The 25,987-nt window shown below is 42.4% G+C and overlaps 1 protein-coding gene across 1 annotated transcript in view; it reads left to right on the plus strand.

Moving 5' to 3' along the window:
- SAMHD1 (SAM and HD domain containing deoxynucleoside triphosphate triphosphohydrolase 1) overlaps nt 1–25,987 on the plus strand; it is a 77,720-nt gene that overhangs the window by 11,554 nt on the left and 40,179 nt on the right. Inside the window, exons 2-10 of the mRNA XM_044297871.1 lie at nt 1,713–1,779; nt 2,839–2,911; nt 12,696–12,856; nt 13,044–13,159; nt 13,247–13,317; nt 16,896–17,072; nt 17,398–17,498; nt 18,989–19,097; nt 20,916–21,007. Coding sequence (XP_044153806.1) covers nt 1,713–1,779; nt 2,839–2,911; nt 12,696–12,856; nt 13,044–13,159; nt 13,247–13,317; nt 16,896–17,072; nt 17,398–17,498; nt 18,989–19,097; nt 20,916–21,007 — 967 coding nt within the window. The remainder of the gene's footprint in view (nt 1–1,712; nt 1,780–2,838; nt 2,912–12,695; nt 12,857–13,043; nt 13,160–13,246; nt 13,318–16,895; nt 17,073–17,397; nt 17,499–18,988; nt 19,098–20,915; nt 21,008–25,987) is intronic.

Genomic DNA, 25,987 nt, shown 5'->3' on the forward strand with positions numbered 1-25,987 from the left:
AGCCTGGGCTGGTTAATAAATTGGGGCAAATCGTCCCTGATTCCAACCTCCAAATGCGTTTTTCTAGGCATTCTATTAGATTCTCAAACACAAAAATCTTATCTTCCGGCAGACAAGAAGAAAGTTATTCAGCAGAAAATCAGGTCTTTCAGCAAAACCACGGAAGTTTCCTTAAGAAAAGCACTTGGTCAAAAACCCAGAGCACTCAGTCCCAGAATGCCAGGGAATTAAGAGCAGTCCTGTGCGCATTAAAGGAAAGTCTCCCATCTTTGCCTCAAAGACATGTCAGGATCCTATCCGACAACGCCTCGGTGGTAGCCTATATAAACAAGCAAGGGGGAAAAAGATCCCCTCAACTAATGGGGGCCTATCAGAACAAGTAATTGGGACTCTTCTAGCTAGTAGGAAAAAAGTCACCTCCGAGATCTATCTCAGGGTATGGAAGACCTTCCTCCGGTTTGCAGGGCCAGACCTAGATTTGAGCTCACCCAACATCCCGTTTAATTTAAATTTTTTTACAGGAAGGCCTTAACAAGAAGCTTAAACCTAGCACTCTCAGGGTCCAGGTCTCGGCACTCAGTGTCCTATTTTAGATTAGCCACTCATCCTTGGGTCAAAAGGTTCATTAACGGGTCCTGTAGACTATGTCCTATAGTTAAAGCTAAATCAGCCCCATGGGACCTTAACCTGGTTCTGTCCGCTCTAACCAAGGCTCCGTTTGAGTGGGGACATCCCCTTAAAGATGCTGTCATATAAGACCGTATTTTTAGTAGCCATTACATCTGCCAGACGAGTAGGTGAACTATCCGCTTTATCATCTTCCCCTCCATATACTAAAATTCTGGAGGATAGAATTGTATTCAAACCGGATCCTGCATTCCTGCCCAAAGTAGTATCTGTCTTCCATAGATCTCAGACAATAGTTCTCCCTTCTTTTTGTCAGGACCCAAAGAATGAAGGGGAAAAAGCTTTTCATACTTTAGACGTCAGAAGGTGTGTCTGTGCTTATTTAGAGTCTACGAAGGGCTTTGGAAAAACCCTGCAACTCTTTGTGCAGTTTCAGGGTCAGAATAGGGGCTCGAAAGTTACAAGCCGTACCTTAGCCAGATGGATCAAGAGAGTGATAGGTCTGGCATATTCACAATCGGATTGTCAGGTCCCTTCAGATTTTTCTGCTCATTCCACCAGGGCAGTAGCCTCTTCCTGGGCAGAAAAAGGGTGCGCTACCATTGATCAAATCTGTAGGGCAGCAACGTGGAGTTCCCCTCTACGTTTTACAAGCACTATAGGTTAGACCTGTCATCTGTGCAGGATATGTCTTTTGGGAGAAAGGTGCTGCAGGCTGTAGTCCCTCCCTAATAGTTGCCTAGACTCTCACAGGTGCTGTCATGGAGTGTAATGGAAATACTCTTACCGGTAATATGTTTTCCATGAGCCCATGACAGCACCTACATAATTCCCTCCCTGAAAAAAAGTAGGTTTATATCTATATATTGCAAAAAAAAAAAATATATATATATAAAAAAAAAAAAAAAAAAAATAAATATATATATATATATATATATATATATATATATATATATATATATATACATACATGGGGAGGATCTCTCACAGGTGCTGTCACAGGCTCATGGAAAACATATTACCGGTAAGAGTAATTGAAGTATTTCCCAAATAACTTTTTTTTTTTTTTTGTGTGCCTCTTCTAGAAAATCAAGTAACGGGAAAAACTCTTCCGTACCTCACAGAAGACCATCTGAAAGAAATGAAAGTCAGGTAAGCTTAGTTACTGCTTCTTTTGTTAAAGGGGTAGTCCCATCTGAGATAATAGGGGCATATCGCTAGGATATGCCCCCATTGTCTGATAGGTGCGTGTCCCACCTCTGGGACCCACATCTACACAGAGAACTGAGCGGGGAAGGTGGTGGCCGGACCCAGGCGCAATCCTCACAAGCACACGCGCTTGTGCGGCAGCCGCTCCCATTCATTTATATGGGGGCCGACGGAAGTGGCTCGGCTGTTTTTGGTGGCCCCATAAAAATGAAGAGGGCGGCTGCCCATGCCTGTCTGAGATGGGAAAACCCCTTTAATCTTTTGATCAATGCTACATTTTGTCTTACTAAATTAATAGTTTGAATTTGTCACCACTGAGACTGGTCCTAACATGGGCGACCCTACATGTCGCCGTTCGGATAAAGCCGATGACTCAGATCTCCTGAAATCCGCAGAGATTGGGAGATGCCGTTCTTTGAGATACTTCGTTTTTAGTGATTTCTTCCAGCCTTTAAAGCCAGCTTCCTCCGAACTGGGTGACCTATGTCATTGTATAACCATGTGTTGCCACAAAAGTCCATGGACTCAGCCATTGTTGTATTGGTCCACAACAGTTTGAATACCTAGTATATTTATGAAGGGAACTGTTTTATCCTGTGATCTGGGTTCCTCTTATAATTTACACTTTGCAAGTTTTATGTATCAGAGATAATGGGGGAGATTTATCAAAACGGGTGCAAAGATAAAATGGCTTAGTTGCCCATAGCAACCAATCGGATATCACCTTTCATTTTTCAGAGCTGCTTTAAAAAAATTAAAGATGGAATCTGATTGGTTGCTAGGGGGCAACTAAGCCAGTTTTCCTTTGCATCAGTTTTGATAAATATTTCCTGATGCCCATCCGTTTCTTCGTCAGCAGTTCAGTCACATTTGACTGTTTTTACGGTCAGAAACACTGGAACTTTAGCGGACCTCCAGTGAGTGCTTGGATCCGTTGTATGGATGTTTTTTGCTTTCCCCCTCGTTTGTTTCTTTAACACTTTTTTTTCAACTCTCCACCAGTCCTGTAGGAAAAAGATTGGATGTGGCCCGTAGTTTACATCTGCTGTGTCACAGCTACGGTCCCGAGATGAAGGTACGTCATTATAGTGCTGCTTCAGTGCAGGTCAGATAAAGAACATTTTTCCACCCAAAATTTCTTAACGTAAATGAGGAAACGTATGGATGTGATCTGCCGTAATTGTAGAAATTGTTAATGTTCATACCCATGCACTTTCTGAAGCTTCTTGAGACTGTTCCTCTGACAAACACTATTGACTTTCAGGAAGTGGCCTATTGTTTAAATCACATTTTTATGTTAAAAAATACATTTTTTTTGCCGCATTATTAAACAGGACCTGTCATGTTAAGGAGCTGATCAGATTGATAGTCTTGTGGGTAAAGATTCTGTAAAGTTTTAATTTCTACATTTAAAGAGGACCTTTCATCAGGATATGTAGCGCGTCACCCAGGGATCTCACTGCACTTACTATTATTCCTGGGCACCGCTCCGTTCGCCTGCTGTGGCCCCTGGTATATTCTCCCGCTCTGTATGCTAATTGCTAGCATCGGAGCAATGGGGAGAAGACTGCCCTTTTTCTCAAGGGACGTTCCGTTTTCCTGGCTGTAGCGCAAGTGCAGAGCGTCACAGCTAGGGAGTAAAAAAACTCACCTTCTCCCTGGCTGTGACGCTCTGTGCTGCGATTGGACGGCGCTACAGCCAGGGAGAAGGAACGCCCATTGAGAAAAAGGGAGGTCTCCTCCCCATCGCTCTGATGCTAAAAATTAACATACAGAGCTGGAGAAAATACCGGGGGCCACAGCAGGCGAACGGAGCGGCGCCCAGGAATAATAGTAAGTGCAGTGAGATCCCTGGGCGCCGTGCTACATATCCTGATAGTTAGTTTACAATGTTTGGACCCATGAAAGGTCCTCTTTAAATCTCTGCTGTTTCTGATTTCAATTGTACATGGGGAGGTGTTATCAGTAAGTGATAGCTTTCGCTGTGTAAGTGTGTATAGAGATATGTCATTGACTGACAGCTGTACACAGGGGAGGTGTTATCAATGATGACATTATCTGTGTAAGTGTGTTTACAGAGAGCTGTCAATCACTTATAGCTGTACACAGGGGAGGTGTTATCAGTGATTGATATCATTATCTGTGTAATTGTGTGTACAGAGATGGCTGTCAGATAGTTGTACGCTAGGATGGTCTTAGCTTCAGAAAGAGCATAGAGTTAAATGTATAAATCACAAGTTTTACTGAATAATTTCCCATAAAGCAATACATCAATCTGCTCCCCTTGTTCTTTAACATGGTGCCTGCCAATTGCACAGCATTTTGACTACTATCCTCTCTAAGGATAGTAGTCAGTTTTGAAAATACAGAATTTTTTTTATTTTTTATTTTTTTAATCCTGATATTCTCCTTTAAAGATGGCGGCCTCTCTGGAGCAGAGTGGGCACCATAGCCGCTAGGTGCCTGCTGTTTTACACAGCAGACACCTGGAACTAATTTCTAACGGCGAAGCACTGATCAGATATTTAACCCCTCCAGATGCCATGATCAATTGTGACCACTTCATCTGAGCGGATTTTACTCGGGGGAGCTGTACGTTCTCTGTGGGAGCCGGAGGCTTACTACCGCTATGTTACTATGAGACTTAAAGGATAACTGTCACACTTAGACCCTCATTTCAATTTTCATATATGTAGTTACTAATAACATGATATTCCAGAATCAGTTACTATTAGACTGACTTACCCTATATTTAATAAGATTCAGCCCTTAGCAACCAGTCTGCATAAAACTGCAATTTCACTATTTAGTTCAGATGGCCGCCACCGCCCTCACCCTGAGGCTAATCCCGCCTGCCCTCACTAGCCAGTAACACTAGCCCCCCAAAAGTGTCAGTAACCACAGCCCTCCCCCTAAAGGGTTAATCTCCTGCAGCACAAAGGGGTCCTCTTACCACATGTTGCTTTCATTTATACACTGAGCAGATGGCAGATCTCCCTTCCCTGCTCTGCGCTGGTTCAACTCTGCATCCTCCAAGTCTGCTGAGTGAGGGAGCGTCTGCCAAGCGCAGGGACAGGGAGAAGTGCACACAGCCCAGGCACTGTTATCAGCTGCTGGGGAGGACCTGGCTTTAATCATTTACTTACAGTCCCTGTCTGTCAGTATTCTGACCCTGCACACTGTGTGCTCATCCTTCAACAGATAGACGGACCATGCCTAGCAACCCTATTGTAAGCACAGGTAAAAGTAGGCAGTACAGGGAACAAAAATGTGGAATTAAGGGGTAATTGAATACACAGTGAAAAGTTTAAATAGGGCCACCAAGGTGATATTAATCACCACAATCCAATACGCAAAAAAATAAAATAAATATGACAGTTATACTTTAAAGGGGTTAGCCACTTTCTGGTTACTGTTGACCAATATTTGTGAGATGATTATATGGCTCTTGCTAGTATTCGCTTTGTTGAAATTCTGCACTATTTTCTATATTTCAGAAGGTACAGTCCCTTGTTTACAAAATCTTTTGTGCTGTTCACACAGTTCCTGTCAATGATGGCCGCTGATGGAGGGTCATGTGACCAGGCAGTTCACCTCCATGTGATGTCTCCTCCATTCAAATACAATGCACCTGCACTGAACTTCAAAGAGAACAAGTGCAGGTGCAGTGTATTTGAATGGAGGAGACCTCACATGGAGGTGTTTTGCCTGGTCACATGACCCTCCATCAGCGTCCATCTTAAGAACAGGACCTCTGGGTGGACAACACAAAAAACTTTGTAAACAATGAACATGCTATATAAAATATATAAGTGCAATATAATCATCTTACAAACACATTGGTCAACAGTAATCAGAACGTGTCCAACCCCTTTAATATAAGTGGAAAAGAAAGTAAAAATTATGTGTGTGTGTGTGTGTATATGTGTATATATATATATATATATCTCTATATCTATATTTTTTTTTATATTCAAATCACTGCCTTTTCTCGTATAGTAAAAATAAACGAGAAATCTTTTGCACCACCACACATAATGAGAAAATAATCCAAATGGCCGATTCAACGTTTTTTTCGTTGCTTCATCTCCCCAAAAATTGTATAAAAAGTGACCAAAAAGTCACACACACTCCAAAATGGTATAAATAAAAACTACAGATCACCATGCAAAAAATTAGCACATGCACAACATGTAAATATCTGATGATCAGAATATGGTGAAAAGACATTTGTATGTACACCTTCGGAGGCAATTTGTTTATGATTGCATTTTACTCATTTTTGACAAAATCATTTTTTCAATTTGTGTTTTATTTAAAATATTGAGCAGTTAACTTTTTCTAACTGTGTGACTGGTACATTACCTTTCACTTTGTGCTGGTCATCTAACTAACCTTATCTCTAAACTGCTAAGAGGTCATAAACACTTATTTAAGCCAGATTCTTATCAGTGGGAACTGAGCTATACTGAGTGTTTATAAAGTCAGAGATCAGGAGCCCGTCAGCTCCCCAAATGACGGAAAAGAGAGCGATTCTGCTATTAGATCATGTCTGCTCTGTACTAAAAAAAGGGCTCCATGTCTTTAATAAAGACCAGTTGAAAAAAATGATTTTAGGTGTACATAGCCTTTAAGTACTAAAACACAAGAAAAAAACGATATAAATGTGGTATCGTTGTAATCCTACTGACCTGAAGAAAGAAGATAACAGATCAGTTTTACCACATAGGGAACCCCGTAAAAATAAAACCCATAAAACTATGGTGGAATCCCATCCCATTTGGGATTTTATTTCCACCTGCCCACTACATAATTTGCAAAATTAGGCTACTTTCACATCAGCATCATCACTATAGGTTTTGAGATCCGGCAGGGGATCTCAAAACCACAGCAAAATCCTTCCGTCCTATTAATACAGCCAGCTGCATCCGTTCAGAGCGGATTCGGTTGTATTATATTGAAAATGAAGAAACTGGATCTGGCACTAAAACCATTGTAAGGGTGGCTTTACATCTGCATTCTGGATTCCATTATGGATTTCCGTTAGAACATGTTTATAATGGAAAATAACGGAATCCATAAGACCGAAGTCAAAACGGAAGCCTTTAAGAGGCGTTTTGATCCGCCTTAATAGAAGTCTATTTGCAATCATAACGGATCCGTCTGGTTCCCGTTATGCAAGACGGAAAACAAAGTCCTGTCAACAGGACTTTTTTCTTCGTTCTTCATAACGGAAACGGGACGGATTCATTATGATTCTCATAGACTTCTATTAAGATGGGAATGCCTTTTAAAGGCTTCCGTTTTGCATTCTGTCATAATACAAGTCTATAGGCAGCAGAACGGATCCGTCCTTCTTCCGTCTTATGGATTCTGTTATAACCATGTTATAACGGAAAGCCATAACTGAATCGAGAACGCAGATGTGAACCCACCCTAAGTCAATGTTTGCCAGATCCGGTTTGTTCACTTTCCCATGCCACACACTAAAACGCTGCTCCCATGTCTGGCATGGGAAAGCAACAAACCGGCACGGCCTGTTTTCCTGTCAAAATATGCCATACAGGAGTTCTACAGGAATAAGATCTGGTGCATACTGAGTATTGGCACGAGCACATATCGTTGCTCATGCCCGCTGCGCTCCACTAAAGCCTGACCTATATTTACAGCATACCCAAGGGCTATGCCAGGCTTTATCAAAACGGGCACAGACATAAGCAGTGTTGTGCCATGCAAAGCTCCTGCCTGCGCTGGCTTCACTACGCCCAAAGCACTGCACCAATGTCCTATGCCAGGCTTTAGCGGCGCATGCTTAGCTGTGGCGTGCAACTTCTGTATGTGCAGCAGGGATAAGTGCTGGAACTTCAGCGGTCAAGAATACTAAAATTAATTTTTGGGCATTTGGAATAGTTGAAAAACTTCAAATATAGATCTATATAGGCACGGAAAGTTGGAAAAAATTCTTCACTGGAAAGACTGTAATTCTCTGTGTTCACCTATTGTGCAATTTCGCTGTCGGTGGGGGGAAGGTCGGCCATTCTGGCTGGTTTGTAGATGGGCCTTATTGACACAGGACCGGAAAGGTTTGTGGATCCTTTGTCAGCGGTGTAGACATTGCCAGGTAGTTTATGTAACCTTGAGCTGTTATCAGTGTGAAGTGTATTCCTCTTCTGTGCACACATTGAGTCAGTATGTGCTGGGTCATGTTTCTTGTCTGCTGATAAGCTGTGCAGTCTGCTAATAGACTTCCCTCACCTACTGGCTTCATGGGATTTGTCTGCAGTAGCCATTCTCAAGACCAGGGATGCTCAACCTGCGGCCCTCCAGCTGTTGCAAAACTACAACTCCCAGTTGAGCAGTCCTGCTCTAGACTAACAAATCAGCATCTGCTGACCCAGGGTTTCTTGGGAGCTGGAAAACTGCAGCAGAGTAGGAATAGGATAGCCGTGGGGGAATTTTTACCTGATTATCCTATGCTACAGGAGTTTAAAGGGCACCTGTCAGCAGATTTGTGTCTATGAAACCAGCTGACCTGTTACATGTCCGCTTGGCAGCTGAAGGCATCTGTGTTGGTCCCATGTTCATATGTGCCCGCATTGCTGAGAAATATGTTTTAATGAGTGATCCTATCTGGCCCGGACTCCTAAATTCAATCAATGTGCAGAGGACATGGCAGTTGCAGAGAGAGCAGAGCCTGTAGGTGTAATGGTAACTCCCCCGTTGCTCCTAGAGGCTAATTTGCATATATTAAAACATAATTTTTCTCAGCAATGCGGGCACGTATGAACATGGGACCAACACAGATGCCTTCAGCTTCTAAGTGCACATGTAACAGGTCAGACAGTGTCACAGTTACAAAACTGGTGACCGATATCCATTATTCCACCCATAAGCCGTCATTTAACTGATGGAGAAGAGGATATAGGACAGCAGACTGGCGTCATGCATGATATACCACTTGGGCACTGTATAGCGGGAAAAAGCCCGCTATACAGTAAGACGTCAACAAGATGTTGAACACTTAAAGGCACTCTGTCCCCAGTGACCTCCCTATCAAACTCTTCGCATAAACACAAAGCTGGGGTTCACCTGAATTAAAAATTCTATTTTTCGGTTGTTGATCCTAGGATCCGTTCCTGAGTTATACTTTTTCTAATATGCAAATTAGGCCTTTGGTGCAATGAGGGCTTCACCATTGCTCTTGTTGCACCCAAGCTCCACTGCTTTCTGAGGCCAGCCCCAGCTTTGCTTCCTTGATTGACAGGGCCAGGCAGTGGTAGCAAGGGAGGGGAGGGGAAAAAAAGGAACATTTAAGGATTAAAGAGGGACTTGGGTAAAAGAAGGGCACTTGGGAGGCATGCATGTGTGTCTGGAAAGCTCCCATTACATATCCCGTGGATGCCAGTCCTTTTAGTTTATTTTTTTTTATTATTTTTTCTATTGCGTAGAAAATTATAGTTGACACTTTATTTTTATTTATTTATTTTTTACATAATTTTTATTACATGTGTGCTACTTTATGTATATACTGGAGATTTCCTTCAAATGGATACTTCAGAAAATCCAACATATACTCTGATGGAAGATGCAGCAGTTTACTGAAACCAGTTTTGACCCAAGGCCATTGAAAGCCGCCCAGTAATTACAAGGTCACCAGTCACAGATAACAGCATAATTGATGTTTGCTCAGACGGTTCTTATGTTTGTTCTCCCCCTTCAATGGATTCTTCTACAGAAAAAATGCAGTTTGTAGTGATAAGTAACTGTGCTTTTGGAGTTACCCCTGCCCCCCCTCAGTAATTAAAAATGAGATGGCTCTTGTTGACAGTGAAGCCATGGCTACTTTCACACTGGTGTTTTGGCTTTTTATTTGTGAGATCCGTTCAGGGCTCTCAAAAGCGGTCTAAAACGGATCAGTTTTGCCCAGCGCATGCGCTGAAGATGGCCGGGGACACTAGTACAGCGCTTCAGAGTAGCCGCCCAGCTCAGTGAATATTGATGAGCTGGGCGGCGCTTCAAACGGCAGTTGTGGCGAGGCTGGCTGGGCGCAAGTTGATATGAAGCACCGCCCCTTGGGCAGATTGAACACCAGGAAAGCAGGTTATAAAACTTCAGATTACTGTATTTATGAGGCGGACAGGGGGGATACTTACATGATTCTAATACCCTTTATAAGACCTATACTGTCATATATACCCCTAAATATGCTTTTTGGGCCCGTCAGTGTCCCTTTAAGACGGATCCGTGATGGCTTTAGAAGACCTAATACAACTGGATCCGTTCATGACTGATGCATGTGGTTGTATTATTGTAAAGGAAGCGTTTTTGCAGGTCCATGCCGGATCCGCAAAAAAACGCTAGTGTGAAAGTAGCCTATGCTGGATCTGTTTTTAAAAGGAGACTGATAAATCCCATTGACATGAATAGTGTCTGTAATGTTTCCAGTATTTTTGACAAAAAGAATGGACATAATTTAGTGATGGATCGCTCCGCCAAACGTAGAGTGAGGAGTAGCAGCAACATAACTGGAGTGACCATGAGGGAGAGAGGGGTCCGTATAGGACTATATGCTGATATCATTTTGTATTTATCCTCACCTCATACATTCCTTTGATAAACGAATTTGGGGAGTTCTCGGGCCTAAGAATTAAATGGGAGAATTCAGTTTACATGGCTCTGGGCAGCCTGGACAGGTGCTTCCCATGTGGAACGGCTAAAGGTAAACAGTCAAATATCTGGGAGTGAATATTACTAAGACATTCCCAGGCCCTGTCACTTAACGTTTATCCCTTAATTGATCACATACGGAGCAAGCTTCAAAGCGGGAAGACATTGCCTATTTCAGTGGCAGGATGCATTAACTTAATTAAAATGATTATACTCCCCAAGGCTCTTTACGCTATTCAACACTCAGAGGTACACATACCCAAATTGGTGTTTAAATTAATAGATTCCCTGACTAAAGTTTTTATTTGGGGCAGATCCCGCACTAAACTAAGCCTTGCTACTATAAAACGGCCAAAAACAGAGGGAGGCATGTCGCTACCGGACTATTATCTATATTACCTGGCAGGCCAGCTACTGTACCTGGTATACAATTGAAGACCTGCCCACCTCGGAGTACTTTTTAAAACGCTACCTAAACTGTTACAGGTTATGGTCAGTTTTGGAAATTCCCCCTAAATTCCAGGAACCATTGTTGCCGCTGCACAAATTGGCTCAAACGACCTAGAAAGAGGCTAAATCGCCAACCCAATTTACGGAGATCGTCTCAGATATACCTCTGTGGGCCAATCAATCGTTGCCGCATACACAGGTGGTTATGGGTAGTGTTGAGCGAACTTGTGTTTTAAGTTCGGCGTCTAAAGTTGGAGTCCGGGTTATCGAAGAATCGCGTTATGGATTCCGCTACCACGGACCAAGTTGTGGTCAGTGGTAGCAGAATCCATAACACCAGCACCATGGTCTCTACGTACCCACTCATAGGAGTCGTCGAAACCCAGGGCCCCAGAGGACTAGTATCAGTAATCTACTCACACTTAGGACATGCAAAGGTCAGTGCCAATCCCCTCATGGTAATAGACAAATGGAAAAGACTGATACCCTCACTCACAGAAGAATCCATAACTGTTTTAATAGAATCTCATTTACAAGTATCACCAGCAGTCAATAACAAAATAATCCAACTTTACATCATTCATCAGACATATCTCACACCAACTAGGCTATATAGAATGGGTAGAGCACCATCCACGGCATGTCCACGGTGTGGGGAACTGGAGGCGGACTTCTGGCACAAGATGTGGAGATGTAGCCCGATTGCCACATTCTGGAAGGAGGTGACTGACTGCCTTTCTTTCAAACTTGATGCCGGTTCAGGTGGCCTGCACACCTGATGTTTTCCTGCTGGGACTACTGACTGAGGATAGTTGGGATCATTGCATGACAACATTTTTGAGGGAATCTTTATTTATGGCACGTAAATGTATTGCTTTGAGATGGTACAACCCCATTACAGCGAATTTGTCCTTGTGGAAATTACAGATAAACCAGATCCTACCATATATGGTGTTGGTGTTTTAAACACCGCAATAAACCTCAAAAATTTGACAGGGTTTGGGGTCTGTGGTGTTGGTCGCCCCACACTATCTACTCAACCTCAAGACTGCGGCAAGCTTGGTCAACGGCTCGAGGATCCATGGTTCAGTCGGTTTAGTGGGGTAACCTGAATGTATTGTATAATGTAACGTCAGCCAAAGAAATAAGGGATTCGCAACTGGGCAGTGGGTGTTTGAAGCAATTGATTAAAAGGAATCTTTATATCTGGCCCCATGCACACGGCCGTGTGCGGGCCGTGGAACCGCGGCCTGGATCCCTCCTGAGAGCAGGAGCGCACGGCGTCACTGGTTGCTATGACGCCGTGCGCTCCCTGCTGCCGGCACAGTACAGTACTACACTGGTATAGATCATACCAGTGTATTACTGTATTGCGGCGGCAGCAGGGAGCGCACGGCGTCATAGCAACCAGTGACGCCGTGCGCTCCTGCTCTCAGGAGGGATCCAGGCCGCGGTTCCACGGACCACTCACGGCCATGAAACACGGCCGTGTGCATGGGGCCTCTGTCTGTATTATGACATGTAACAGAAGTGTATGATGTCGATGTTATTTCTATTCTGTTAATAAGAGTTAAAAAAAAAAAATAATTAAAAAAAACTTGCATGTTTTTTATGGAGTCAAGGTAAATCACTTGGTCAAACTAGACTCTTGGCCTACAGATCTCGCAATGCTGGAAACCCAAAACTTGTAAGACTTTGACATTATTTTTTTCTTGTTTTAATGTTCTTATTTTGCACTTTAGGTCTTCAATGATCCCATACATGGACATATTGAGTTACACCCGTTGTTAGTTCATATAATAGACACTCCTCAGTTCCAGCGTCTGCGATATATCAAACAGCTTGGAGGCAGCTACTATGTGTTCCCAGGAGCCACCCACAATAGATTTGAGCACTCCATTGGGTAAGCGACCGTTTTTTGTTTTTTTTTTGCCATATATTACATTGTGCTCTTCATTATACTCTGATTTACTGTCTGTCAACAAATGTTGAGTTGGGTTCCTGTTTTTTTTCACTCATGTTTAGAAAATTGAATATCATGTATTTTGTCTCATGATATATAATTTATTTTTATTTTTTTATCTCCATAGTGTTGGTCACCTGGCTGGATGCCTTGTACGCACCTTACATGAAAGACAGCCAGAGCTACAAATAAATGAGCGAGACATCTTGTGTGTCCAGATTGCAGGCCTGTGCCATGACTTGGGTAAATAGCATCCAAATTGGTAATACTTTCCCCAGTTAAATAAGTAAAAAAATTGTGTCACAAGGACTTGTATTACTGCCGTTTCAGGACATGGACCGTTTTCTCATATGTTTGATGGAAGATTCATGCCTCTTGCATGTCCACAGAAGAATTTCAAGGTGACTGACCATTTTGTTGACTTCTAACAATGACTATCCAGTAGGGGATTTAACATCTCCATCATAATGCTGGAGGCCTAGATAAGGCACCAAAGCAAAGGCCCCCATATAGGTTACATTATGTTGCACTCTAATCCCTGGCAGCCCAAAAAGTATTGTATTCTTTGGCTAGTAAGAGATATTAACCACTCACTTATTGCCACACTTCGTTTTATGAGACCCACTACCCCCCCCCCCCCCCCCCCCCAAAAGTGTAGAAAAATGGCAATGTATCTTATAAAATGAATACTAATGGAAGGGCCGGGGAACGATGAGTCTAGCACTGGTATAGCTCACCACTCCCTGGTCGTCTTAAGGTGTGTACGTAGTGTGCTTAAGGGCACACTATGATCTGATGCTGTGCAGGAAGAGTGCACTGGATCTCCCAAGTGACGGCACCATCCAGAGCAGGATAGGCAAGTTGTTTATTTTTTGTCATAGCTTAGGTCTGATGAAGATTGGGGGTCTGATGTGAATTTTTTTCTTATTTTCCTCCTCTAAAACCCTAGGTCACAGGGATTCACAGTGAAGAAAAGTGGTCAGGGGTGCACACAGAGAACGTCCTTGGGGGGGGGGGGGGGAGAGCACTATTCTGGGGTTAATGGGTTAATGAAAATAAAAAAAATCCCATAAAGAAGTGAATAAAAACTCAAATAAAAAAAATAAGTTAAAGCTTTAGCTATTAGTTTTAGCAATAGTATAGCAGACTACATACGCACATTTTCCTCCTTTTTCTTTCATAAACAAATACTAAATATATTTATTAGTTTTAGCAATGGTATAGCGGACCTTGCGTGTGTAAAATATAAACAAATTTTAAAATATAGGTATTCGTTTTGGTCTACTTTCACACTCGCGTTCTGGCTTTCCGTTTGTTAGATCCGTTCAGGGCTCTCACAAGCGGTCTGAAACGTATCAGTTTGCATTCTGAATAGCAAAGGATCCGCTCAGAAAGCCTCAGTTCAGTTTCCATTCTGCTTGCAGCGTTTTGGTGTCCATCTGAAACTGAGCCAAACCGTTTTCACTGGCAAAATCTGGCACAATAGAAAACTGATCCCGTCCTCCATTGACTTTCAGTGGTGTTCAAGATGGATGGATATCTTAAAGATAATACAAACGGATCCGTTCTGAACAGATGCAGACTGTTGAATTATCTGAACGGATCCGTCCATGACCACACAAAACGCGAGTGTGAAAGTAGCCTTAGCTATATTTAGTATAGCAAGGGGTTTTGGTGTCTAAAATATACCTGTACAAACACATGCGTAGTTTTTTAATTTATAAAAAATAAAAAAAAAGCCCCAAAAGTCTGTTTCCCCAAGATCAATACCGTAGGGCAGTGATGGCGAACTTTTTAGGGACCGAATGCCCAAACTGCAACCCAGAACCCACTTATATATGGGAAAGTGCCAACACTGAATACTACAGTCCAGTCCAGTATAGTATATCTTCCATGTACTTTATCATTTAGCTATAATAGCCTTACTACATTCAGTGCGCTGCCTGTGCTGTCCATAGCGTGCCCTGCACTGATGAATGGCAAGAAAAGTCTAAGGCATATTGGAACGCCATAGACCTTATCCAGGGAGTGGGTGCCCACATAGAGGGCTCTGAGTGCCGCCTCTGGCACCCGTGCCATAGGTTCGTCACCACTGCCGTAGGGGGTCAACATAAAAAAAAAAAAGTTACTTTGAAGGAGTTTCTAATGCTTTGGCACTGTATAACATCTGTACTCACAATAGGATGCCATAGAACAGCAATAGAAAAATTGGCCTCCAGAATGCGCTCCTGAACCTGTATTTAGAAGTGGTGCACTCCCCCTGCCTCGCCGTTTTCTTGTCAGCAGTGACGGGCTGCCTTATGTACAGAAATGGAAGCAGCACTTCAAAACTGTGGTTCAAAAGCTATCAAAATGTAATCCAGTGTGGCACTGTTTTGGCTTAAGCAAGATTGAAAAAGGCTTGTTCAAGCTAAATTTTGCATCGCTGGATTAAATTTTGATAGCTTTTGAACCTGCTTCCATTTCTACATTAGGGATAGGAAGAGGTAATGTGTGTGTTCTCGTAAAGGGGTTTTCTAGGAGGTCAGTATTGATGGCCTATCCTCGGGTCATTAATATCTGATCGGTGTGGGTTCGACTTCCACCATCTCCTGCCAGTTAGCTGTTTGTTGTTCAATCATTTTATTGAGGTATATCATACGACAACATGCACAAGTACTTCATGGAAATCGCAGTACAATTAATAACATTAGGGCTATACATCCTGTTTGAAGATATCCGCACATATTAAGAAACACCCAGCACAGAGTATCCCCCCCCCCCCCACCCCACCAAAAAAATGCATATACATGTAAACAAGACAAACGGGGTAGACAAACTAACACAACACACACACGACACATAAGGAAAAAGACAACCACACCGGTTAGCTGTTTGAAGAGGTCACATTGCTCTGTTGAGCTACACAAATTCTTTGTGGGCCACTGTCTCATTCATCACTCACATGAACTATTTGGAGCTCAGTCATATTCAAGCGAATGGACCTGGGCTGCAGTACCAAGCACAGCCACTAAACAATGTACGGAACTGTCCTCGGTATTCGATGAGAAGTTCCACAACCTCTTCAAACTTCTGAAAAATCCCATTAATGAATACAGCAGACTGATAAAAAAAAAACCATTTAGCTGTATTCTCTTAGCTGCTATTAGTCAAATGGCACAATATCTTTTTTGTGCCATTTGAGCTAGAATATTATTGTGACAGATACTATGTGAAATCTAGTGTAAATTATAACTCAAATCTACACATGCCCATACCTGGAATAGATTCCAGTTTTTGGCACACAGACAGCCAGCCAATGGCAGATTAAGAAGGTCCTGGTCTAAACTTGACCACCCCATACTTGCCACTGCTGACCTGCCATGCTAGGTCTATAGTAAACACAATCTTTTACTCCTAGCTTTGACAACTGGGGTTGTCCCTACACAGTGACTTCAACAATATCACACTGTATAGAGACAAATCCTCTTGACGAGGGGAATGGAACATTTGTCATTTAGTCCTCAGCTACTCAGACTTTTTTTTTTCTATCCTCTTCTTTTCCTTCCAGCCCAGACCACCAGTTTGACTTCTCCTGATGACTACCAGGTTTTCTGCTTAGGCATATATTCGGCCTCTCTCTACTGAAGCCATCTTCATCCTCCATAGGAACACAAATTCATACGAGATGCCTAAATAATCACAGACACAGGAAAGAATATAATTCTAAGCAAATGCACTGTACAAACCGATTTTTCTCTCAGTTTTTGCCACAATTTGTAGCGAAACCCATGATCAAAAATCTGAATTTTTATGGTGTCCATAAGCAGTTTGTCCCCAAACACCCACATTGCAATCCTCCATTATAGATAGTGCAAGATGCGCCAAGTTTATTAAAAATCGTGCTTATCTTACTCCACCTGACTTTTTACCAGTTTTCAGTAAATGTAGCCCAATTATATTCAGTTGTATGTTATTATTTTTTTAACTTCGTTTTTAGCACGAGACTGCTTCTGTAAAGATGTTCGACCACCTTATTGAATCCAATCAACTGGAAACCATAATGAAAAGATATGGCCTCGTCTTGCCTGAAGACTTAAAATTTATTAAGGAGCAGATAGCCGGACCTCTGCCTCCTGAAGATGAGGACTGTTTCAATTCTAGTCAGAATACATCTGTAAGTAACACTTGATATAGGGGATTTGGATTATTCATTGTACTACACCAGTAACGTGCCAGGCAAGACCATGAAGCATTTTCAATGTAGGGCAGCATTACTATTACTGTAGATTTTTGAGTCCATGTTGTAAGTTTTGATTTAGCATTGATAATGGATAACTCCTATGACAACCTATGTTACTTTGCACCTCTTAAAATGTCTGCAAACAACCTCATTAAATGTTTTGAGCCATGTTTGAAGTATTACGTTTATTTTAATTTAAAAAAGGGGTCTGTGATGGTGGCATATCCCAAGTACAAACTCTAACATTCTTCATTTACAGTGGCCTTATGAAGGTCGTCAAGAAGACAAAATCTTTCTTTATGAGATTGTGGCGAACAAACGCAATGGCATTGATGTGGATAAATGGGACTACTTTGCCAGGTACCTGTCTTCTTGGGTTAACTCAATTTTAAAGGGGTTGTCCACCATTTTTCAGACCTCTCCAGCAGTGGTGATTATAGTTACCTGATCCCCCGCCGCTGGGTTTCAGATCCACCTCCAGCTCTGCAGCTTCCAGGTGGGCCTGTGTCAACACCCTGTGACCGCTGCAGCCAATGGCTTGTCGCAGTGGTCACCTTCTCCCATTGCGTCATGTCAAATGGTCTCATGACTCGAGCACAGCAGGTCACCACTCTTGTTCATTTAATTTAAAGGGTTTTTCCGAGATAATGAAAAACTTCATCCAAAGCCTGGTCCATGATAAACTATCCTGTGCTTACCCATTAAACCCCCACTTCATCCAGCAAGCACTACTCTTTCTGACCCCACCTCAGTTCTCGGTTTACATGGCAGCATCCATATACTGGTTAGGTCCGTAATCGGCTGCAGTGGGCACATGGGGGTATACGGTATGTCACCACTGAAGCCATGTAAACAGATCCAATGTGAGGATCAGGTAAATTTTAGTATATTTATTACTTCTACAAATCCTGGCTTTTCTGCGGAGCCTTATATAGAAAATAATATTTTATATATTTTTTTTTTCTAAATAAAAATTGCTGTCATTGTAATCCTACTTATGGTAATGATGCAAAGTTATCTGTACAGACCAAGAAGTAGTGCCTATTATAAGGCTTAGTGTAGGTACACCTCTCTTTTCTAGCAAAGGAACAGACTGAGTTATCCGCACCACTGGATTCCCATTGAAAATAGTGGGGTCCTGCGGATTAGCGGCATAAATACCAGTAATTTCAATTTGTCTGGCCGAAAGCCGGCATTTATGCCAGAAAACCCACCGGATTCCCATCAAATCCTTTTAGTCCCATTGTCAATGGGAATCCAGTGGTGTCTGGCTCTCGGATACGGCTACTCCATTAGGGCTCATGCACACGACCGTGCCGTTTTTTTGCGGTCCGCAAAAAAAGGATGGCGCAATTTGCGAAACGGAACTGGAGGCCCATTATAGAAATGCCTATTCTTGTCCTCAAAACGGACAAGAATAGGACATGCCTCATAATTTTTGCGGAGCCACGAGACAGAGCAACAGATGCGGACAGTGCATAGAGTGCAGTCCACATCTTTTGCAGACCCATTGAAATCAATGGTTCCGTATACGAAATCAAAATATGGCCCGTATACGAAACACAAAAAACTTGTGTGCATGAGCCCTTAGTCTCTTCCTCTGCCAGAACAGACTATTGGATTTACCTGCTGGAGATGTGAACGTAGCCTTAGTGGCCAGTATGAAAACTGGAGGATTTTAGATTTTTTTTATTTTTTTTATTTTTTTTATATAGACATGAAAAATTTAAAATAACCACCAAATATTCTTAAATATTTGTAACATCAAATTTTTCTTTAAGGAATAGTTTGTTTTCTGATAATGCAGTCCCTTTAACCTCCATTTATGTGTTCTCTATTCTGTTAAATAGGGACTGTCATCATCTGGGTATTCAAAACAACTTTGATTATAAGCGATTTGTCAAGTTTGCGAGAGTTTGTGCTGTTGGGAAAAAGAAACACATATGCACCAGAGAGAAGGTAAGTATTGTAATTATCAACTATGTCTTGATATTATATTTTCTTATGACACATTCCCTTTAAGAGCGTGGCCCATGCAGACAACTCATTTTTTGATGAGGATGAGGAAAGTCGTGGCCAGGCCTTTACCCTGCAATGGCCCTGTTGCACGAGGAATGTAAAATCACTTGGCAGCCATTTAGGCATGGTTTGAGTGCGTTCCTTTGCGGATCATAGAGAGGTGTCTTGTCCTGCACCCCCTCCCCTGTGTGTTTTGAATTTTTTTTGTTACGTCGTTTACCGGGCAGGGATTTTTTAAAATACTTTAATAGTTCAGACATTTACGGACGTGGCGATACCTAATAATATGTTTATTTTTATTGTATATATGTTTTTTTATATGTAAAATTGGGAAAGGGGGGTGATTTAAACTTTTTTACAATTTATTTTTACCTTTTTTTTTTTTTTTTTTTCACTTTTTTTTTTTTTTTACGTTTACCCCTCTTAGAGGGCTAGAACCTGGGATCTTTTGATCCCTTGTCCTATTCACCCTAATAGAGATCTATTAGGGTGAATAGGATTTTCACAGGTTCCCTGCTGCCTGTGCTTTCTGCATATGGCAGCATGGAGCTTACCGTGGCAGCCATGGATCACTTCAGCAGCATCCAGGCTGCCATGGAAACCGATCGGAGCGCTGCAATTTCACTCAGGGGGCTCCAATCGGAAGGAAGAGGGAACCGCATCCCTCTGCCTTCACTCACAGGTGTCGTGATCAGCGTTGATTGCGGCACCTGAGGGGTTAAATGATGGGGCGGCACGATCGCCGCTCTCTTGTCAGTGCAGCTGGGTGCTGGCTGTATGATACAGCCGGGCCCGCTGCAGAGACCCACTCCAGTACATCACGGTGGCTTAAGGGGTGAAAAATGTTGTGTAGCCAATAAGCTATTTAATAAAATGTATCTATATAGCGCCACCTGCTGTTTGTTCTTTTTTTATTTTTTATTTTTTGTCCATCTCGCTAAACTGGTCGAACGTGCTCTGTTTAAATCTTCAACTGCCACCAGCCATATGTTCTGTTATAAGCTGCTGCAGTTACAGGGAGAAAGCTGCAGCAGAAAGGACACACTCCCTCAGCTATCAGGCTGAAGATAATCTACCAGAGCAATTGGAGTAATGAATGGGGAGATCTGTGGACCCCTATGCAGTACAGGGCTGGTTTTAGATTTGTTAGAAAGTTATTGTCATGTACTTATGATATGATGTCTGAATTTTATTTTTTAAACCAATCATGGCATAACCCCTTTAAGGCTTGAGCAAATGATAACCACATATAAAATGTAAGCGGTTATCCCATGATTAATGTAAATAATAAAAATCTGACATCATATAGTACACGACGAGCTCTTTCTAACAAAGCTAGGACCAGCCCTGTACCTCACCAGAGATCTCACCATTCATTGCTCCTATTGCTCTTCTAGATTCATATATAGTTGGCAGCTCAAGGGGAGTGTCCTTTGTCAGGGGGCGTGTCTTTCTTCTGTAGCTTTCTTCCTATCACAGCTCAGGAGGCAGTTGAAGGATGAAACTGAGCATGTGCGGCCTTCTCAGTAAGTAGGACAAATAAATAAGAAAAAACAAACAGCAGGTGGCGCTATACAGATACATTTTATTAAATAACTCGGTAGCTATATTAAATGTTTAATTACATGCAATTACAAAAGTATTCATGTGCTGGTTTGAAAACTGTAGCATATCTTTCGTGGGGCAACCCTTTTAACTCACTTTATTGTAGTGTGCACAAACTGAAACCTGTTTTCTTTTCTCACCCTTTATTCGTAGGAGGTTGGAAATCTGTATGATATGTTCCACACACGCAACTGCCTCCATCGGCGTGCATACCAGCATAAAGTTGGCAACATCATTGAGACAATGTAAGGCCAGTTACTATAACTTGGATATAAAACGGTCATGAGCTTCCTTCCTTACACTACACCCCCATTTGTACTTGCCGACACAGCACCACAGGAATATATTGAGAGGACTTCTGAACTTGCTCTCAGAAGATGCTCAGCATTGTGAGCGCGCGCTCAGGAGTCTTCTCAATGTATTTCAGCAGCACTTTGCAGTGGCACAGCAGGGAACGGGGTTGACTATTAACATATTGATTAGCAATCAAGATTCCATTCCAACAGTACTATATGATAATCGGGAGATGCACTGTTGCCAGTATGCAAACTGTATGGGGACGAATGATTGTAGAAATGGTCATTCACCTCTACAGAGTACAGTCATTTCTACTTGAAAAAGGAATGGTCTCGGATTCAAATGGAGATCCTCTTAAAAACTTCTTCTTCTTTATTGGTACATTCATATACAGCAGACACAGCCACTTGGTACACAAGACAAGTTGACGCGTTTCGGGTACTTGACCCTTAGTCATAACAATATCACATGGTGAGACACTGAAATTTAAATGCGTTCAGTGCTCGCCCCTCCAAAGTTCGGGGGAGGAGAGCACCTTCTTCATTGGTTGTCTCACTGTGTCACACCCATCATCTAAACTAATATCTAAAATATGGCAAGCTAATTATAAATGGATTGCGGCAGACGTAATAGCATTGTATCCTTCTATTCCCCACGGGGTCGCCCTGTTAGCCATGGAGTATCACCTCCACAGGTATACAGGATCCAATTCCAGCTATATAGACTATGTGTGTGAGGTTGCGGCTTTTTTGCTGACTCATAATTATTTTATGTTCGACGGTGTGCACTATCTACAGACACGTGGAGTGTCAATGGGGGCCAAATTCTCGCCCTCATTGGCGAATTATGGCATACTGGGAAAAAAAAATTCATTTATAGCTTGAATAACCCATTTGGGTCCGGATTGGTCTGGTACGGCAGATACATCGATGACCTGCTCATGATCTGGGCGGGCGATGTGTCTGCCGTCCCGGGCCCCCAGGCCTATCTCAATGCCAATGATTATAACCTGCGCTTTACGTGCACAGTAGATGAATTCAGTATCAACTTCCTTGATTTGACACTCCACGGTTGTCCAGGTGAGGTGGTGCACACCCGAACATATAGGAAAAAGGTAGCTGGAAATTCGATTCTGAATGCCAGAAGCCATTATCCCCTACACACTATCAGAGCGATCCCCGTGGGGGAATACATACGGACTGCGAGAAATTGCAGTTCACCAATGCTCCTAGAAGAGGAATTCAGTATAGTGGACAAAAGGCTAAAAGCTAGAAACTACCCTGACTGGATGTTGTTGAGGGGTAGAAACCTTGCGATGCAAAAAAATAGATGTGATATGCTTTTTGGGTCCGAAAAGGATAGGAGAAACTGCAAAACTCCAGGAAGGAGTGTGAAGGTACATGGAGACAGGGACCAGGACAATATTTCGATTCTATCCATAACATACAGTAAGGAATTTAATAAAATTAGCTCTGTGATTGAGGGATGTTTACCTATCCTATATGACGATGAGATCCTATACAATGCACTAAAATCTGGCTGTAGAATCGTACCCAGGAGGGCTACTACATTGTCCTGCTCTCTGTCTCCGTCTCTATTCACCTCCAACAGATCAGGGGTTAATAAAAAACAAAGCTGGCTCAGTTACAAGGGGTTCACAAGGTGCGGGGGGGGGGGGGCAAAACTTGCAACTATGTGACTCCCTTGCAATCTTTTGAGAATTCGGACCACTCCTGCAGTTTTCCAATTCAAAGTTACATCAATTGTAACACTGCAGGAGTGGTTTACATTATCCGTTGTATCGAATTTGACTTGATGTACATTGGGAGTACTATTCGGATGTTCAAGAATCGACTCCTGGAGCATCTGAATTATATTAGTAATCCCAACGCATTAAACATCTCCAATGTAGCAAGACATTTCGTGCAAATGCATGCTCGTAAAGTAAAAAGCTTTAATGCTTTTGCAATAGAGAGGAAGTTCGCACCCACGAGAGGGGGTGACCACCGGAAAAAACTCCTCCTACGGGAGGCGTTTTGGATATTCAGATTAAACAGTAGAGTCCCGGCTGGTTTAAATTTAAAAAGGAGCTAATGTACATCTATCAGTAAATTTACAACTTAGGCTACTTTCACACTTGCGTTCGGGGCTCCGCTTGTGAGTTCCGTTTGAAGGCTCTCACAAGCGGCCCCGAACGGATCCGTACTGTCCTAATGCATCCTGAGTGGATACGGATCCGCTCAGAATGCATCAGTCTGGCTCCGTCTGTCCTCCGCTCCGCTCAGCAGGCGGACACCTGAACGCTGCTTGCAGCGTTCGGGTGTCCGCCTGGCCGTGCGGAGGCAAACGGATCCGTCCAGACTTACAATGTAAGTCAATGGGGACGGATCCGTTTGAAGTTGACACAGTATGGCTCAATTTTCAAACAGATCCGTCCCCCATTGACTTTCAATGTAAAGTCAAAACGGATCCGTTTGCACTATCATGAACAAAAAAAAAAAAAAAATGTTTTTTTTTTTTTTTTTTTTTTTTTTTTGTTCATGGTAATGCAAACGGATCCGTTCTGAACGGAGCCACCGTCTGCATTAATATGAGCGGATCCGTTCAGAACGGATCCGATCGAACGCTAGTGTGAAAGTAGCCTTAGGAGGCAATGTATTATACATGTCATTCTCCTAGGGGTAATGGATGTAATCCCTTATGTTAGGAATTCAACGGCAGGATCAAGGTCATATTAGTTATGATATTATATATGTTTTTATGTGTAGTATACCATTCGCACTGTGCGGTTTCTCTTTCCCCCTTTTTCTAGTCAATATGACGGGACTATAGTTCTCTAGGGGTTAATTGGATCTAGTGTTTCAGCACAATGTGAAATACATCTATCCTGTGATTAGCAGCTTAGATGATGGGTGTGACACATAGTGAGACAACCAATGAAGAAGGTGCTCTCCTCCCCCGAACTTTAGAGGGGCGAGCACTGAACGCATTTAAATTTCAGTGTCTCACTATGTGATATTGTTACGACTAAGGGTCAAGTACCCGAAACGCGTCAACTTGTCTTGTGTACCAAGTGGCTGTGTCTGCTGTATATGAATGTACCAATAAAGAAGTTTTTAAGAGGATCTCTTTTTGAATCCAAGACCATTCCTTTTTCAAGTTGACTGCAGACTGCAATGGGGACACTCCCCTAAGGTTTTAGGAGTCGGGAGCATACATTGACCAGGAAGATGAGCTGGATAAAGTGTGTTTGTTATACAGTCACTTTTACATTTAAATGTGCTAAATGAGCTCCACTCAATATGCTAGATTGATTGGTGCTCGTCTACAGGTAGAAAGCTGTCCCTGTATAAGGACTCGCTGTTGGCTAAACAGAGTCGGTTTGGGGTGCTGGCGCAGATGACCAGCAGGCGCAGATGATTGATTATAATGCCACATCTTTTGACCACTGAGGAAGGGACCATCCAAAGTCCCGAAACGTGTATGGTTTAGATCCTTCATTTGACTATAAAGATAATCGCAACTTACAGCAATCATTCCGTACTGTATAGACATTTTAAGTTTGTGACAACCTACGACCTGGAACTACGGATTAAAACGCTGGCGCCAGTTAGGAAAGCACGTGTATAAGGCAGACGCCGGCATGGACTATACAAACAAAGAAAGTCTTTGAATTTACGACTTCACATTACGAACCAACGTTCATCGATTTTATTATGTGCCTCTGGTGGAAAATTTTGACACTCATGTAAGTTAGCAGGAGCGGGGGGCCTGGTGTAGTACACCACGCGGGACACCGAAACCTGGCTTGCGAGTATAACTTATTGTGCAGAGGAAAACTCTGTCCGATTTTTACGCTTATAGAAGTTGACTTTAATACGACAGCTAATTGGATATATTTTCAAGGTTATGTGCTTTGGAACATTACGAACATTCCTGACACTATCACGTATAGATAGACTATTTTTTTTTTAATGCGATTATTATCAGAGAATTGCGTTCATTGTATCAGTTGGATGGAAGTACTGCAGTAATTTGCTGATTGTTATAATACAGTGCAATTTAGTTTTGCGGCGGATCGATCGGATCCTTCTATTTTTTTCGCACTTAGTCCCTCTTTGAGTGGATAGCTATATTTTAAAGTCTGGCAGACCATTCATTATTAATAATATATATATAAAAATTAGTGGTATACTGTACACATTAGCTAAAGTACCACCTACTCCAGATAGTGAGTGCCCAGCTCTCTCTCTTTATATATTCTGTTATTTTCATAGATTGGGTGAATCTGTTGCCTGTGAGCACCTATCCGGGGAACCAGGCGCAGTAGTGCTACTTTTACACATTTATTTAAAAAAAATATCTTCCTGCTTTTGAGTATGAATGGACCTGTTCATCACAAGTAAATGCTGACTTCAAATAGTGGTCATTGTCTTTGAGGATCTGGTTTGGAGACCAGAAACATTTAATTGCTGTGTAAGGTCCCATTCACATGACTGTATCCGTTTTAACAGACAAAACAGATACCGGCCGTGTGCGTCCTGCGTTTTGTGGTCCCGCACACTTTTGTCTATGTTAGAAATGCCTATTCTTGTCAGCAAGTTGGACAAGAATAGGAAATATTCTATCTTTATTTACGGTGTGCTGTCCGCATCTTTTGCAGCCCTATTGAAATGAAGAAAAAAAAGTCGGACCTGAAATACGGTCATGTGAATGGGCCCTAAGTGTAGGTTCTGTGTGAAGGATTCTGTCCATGACCTATGCAATGGCAGAAACCACTGTGCTATGCTGCAGTTTCTGCCGTGGGTTTTCATGTGGACCCACTCTAGGTTTAGCTTCATTGAATGGAGCTAAACCACAGGCAGGCTTTTGCCACAGCTTTGCGAGGGGGCACTAAGAATGGGCCTGTACGTTTTTGGCATGGTCTT

The sequence above is a fragment of the Bufo gargarizans genome, chromosome 6, assembly GCF_014858855.1.
Source record: "Bufo gargarizans isolate SCDJY-AF-19 chromosome 6, ASM1485885v1, whole genome shotgun sequence".
Classification (NCBI taxonomy): Eukaryota; Metazoa; Chordata; class Amphibia; order Anura; family Bufonidae; genus Bufo; species Bufo gargarizans.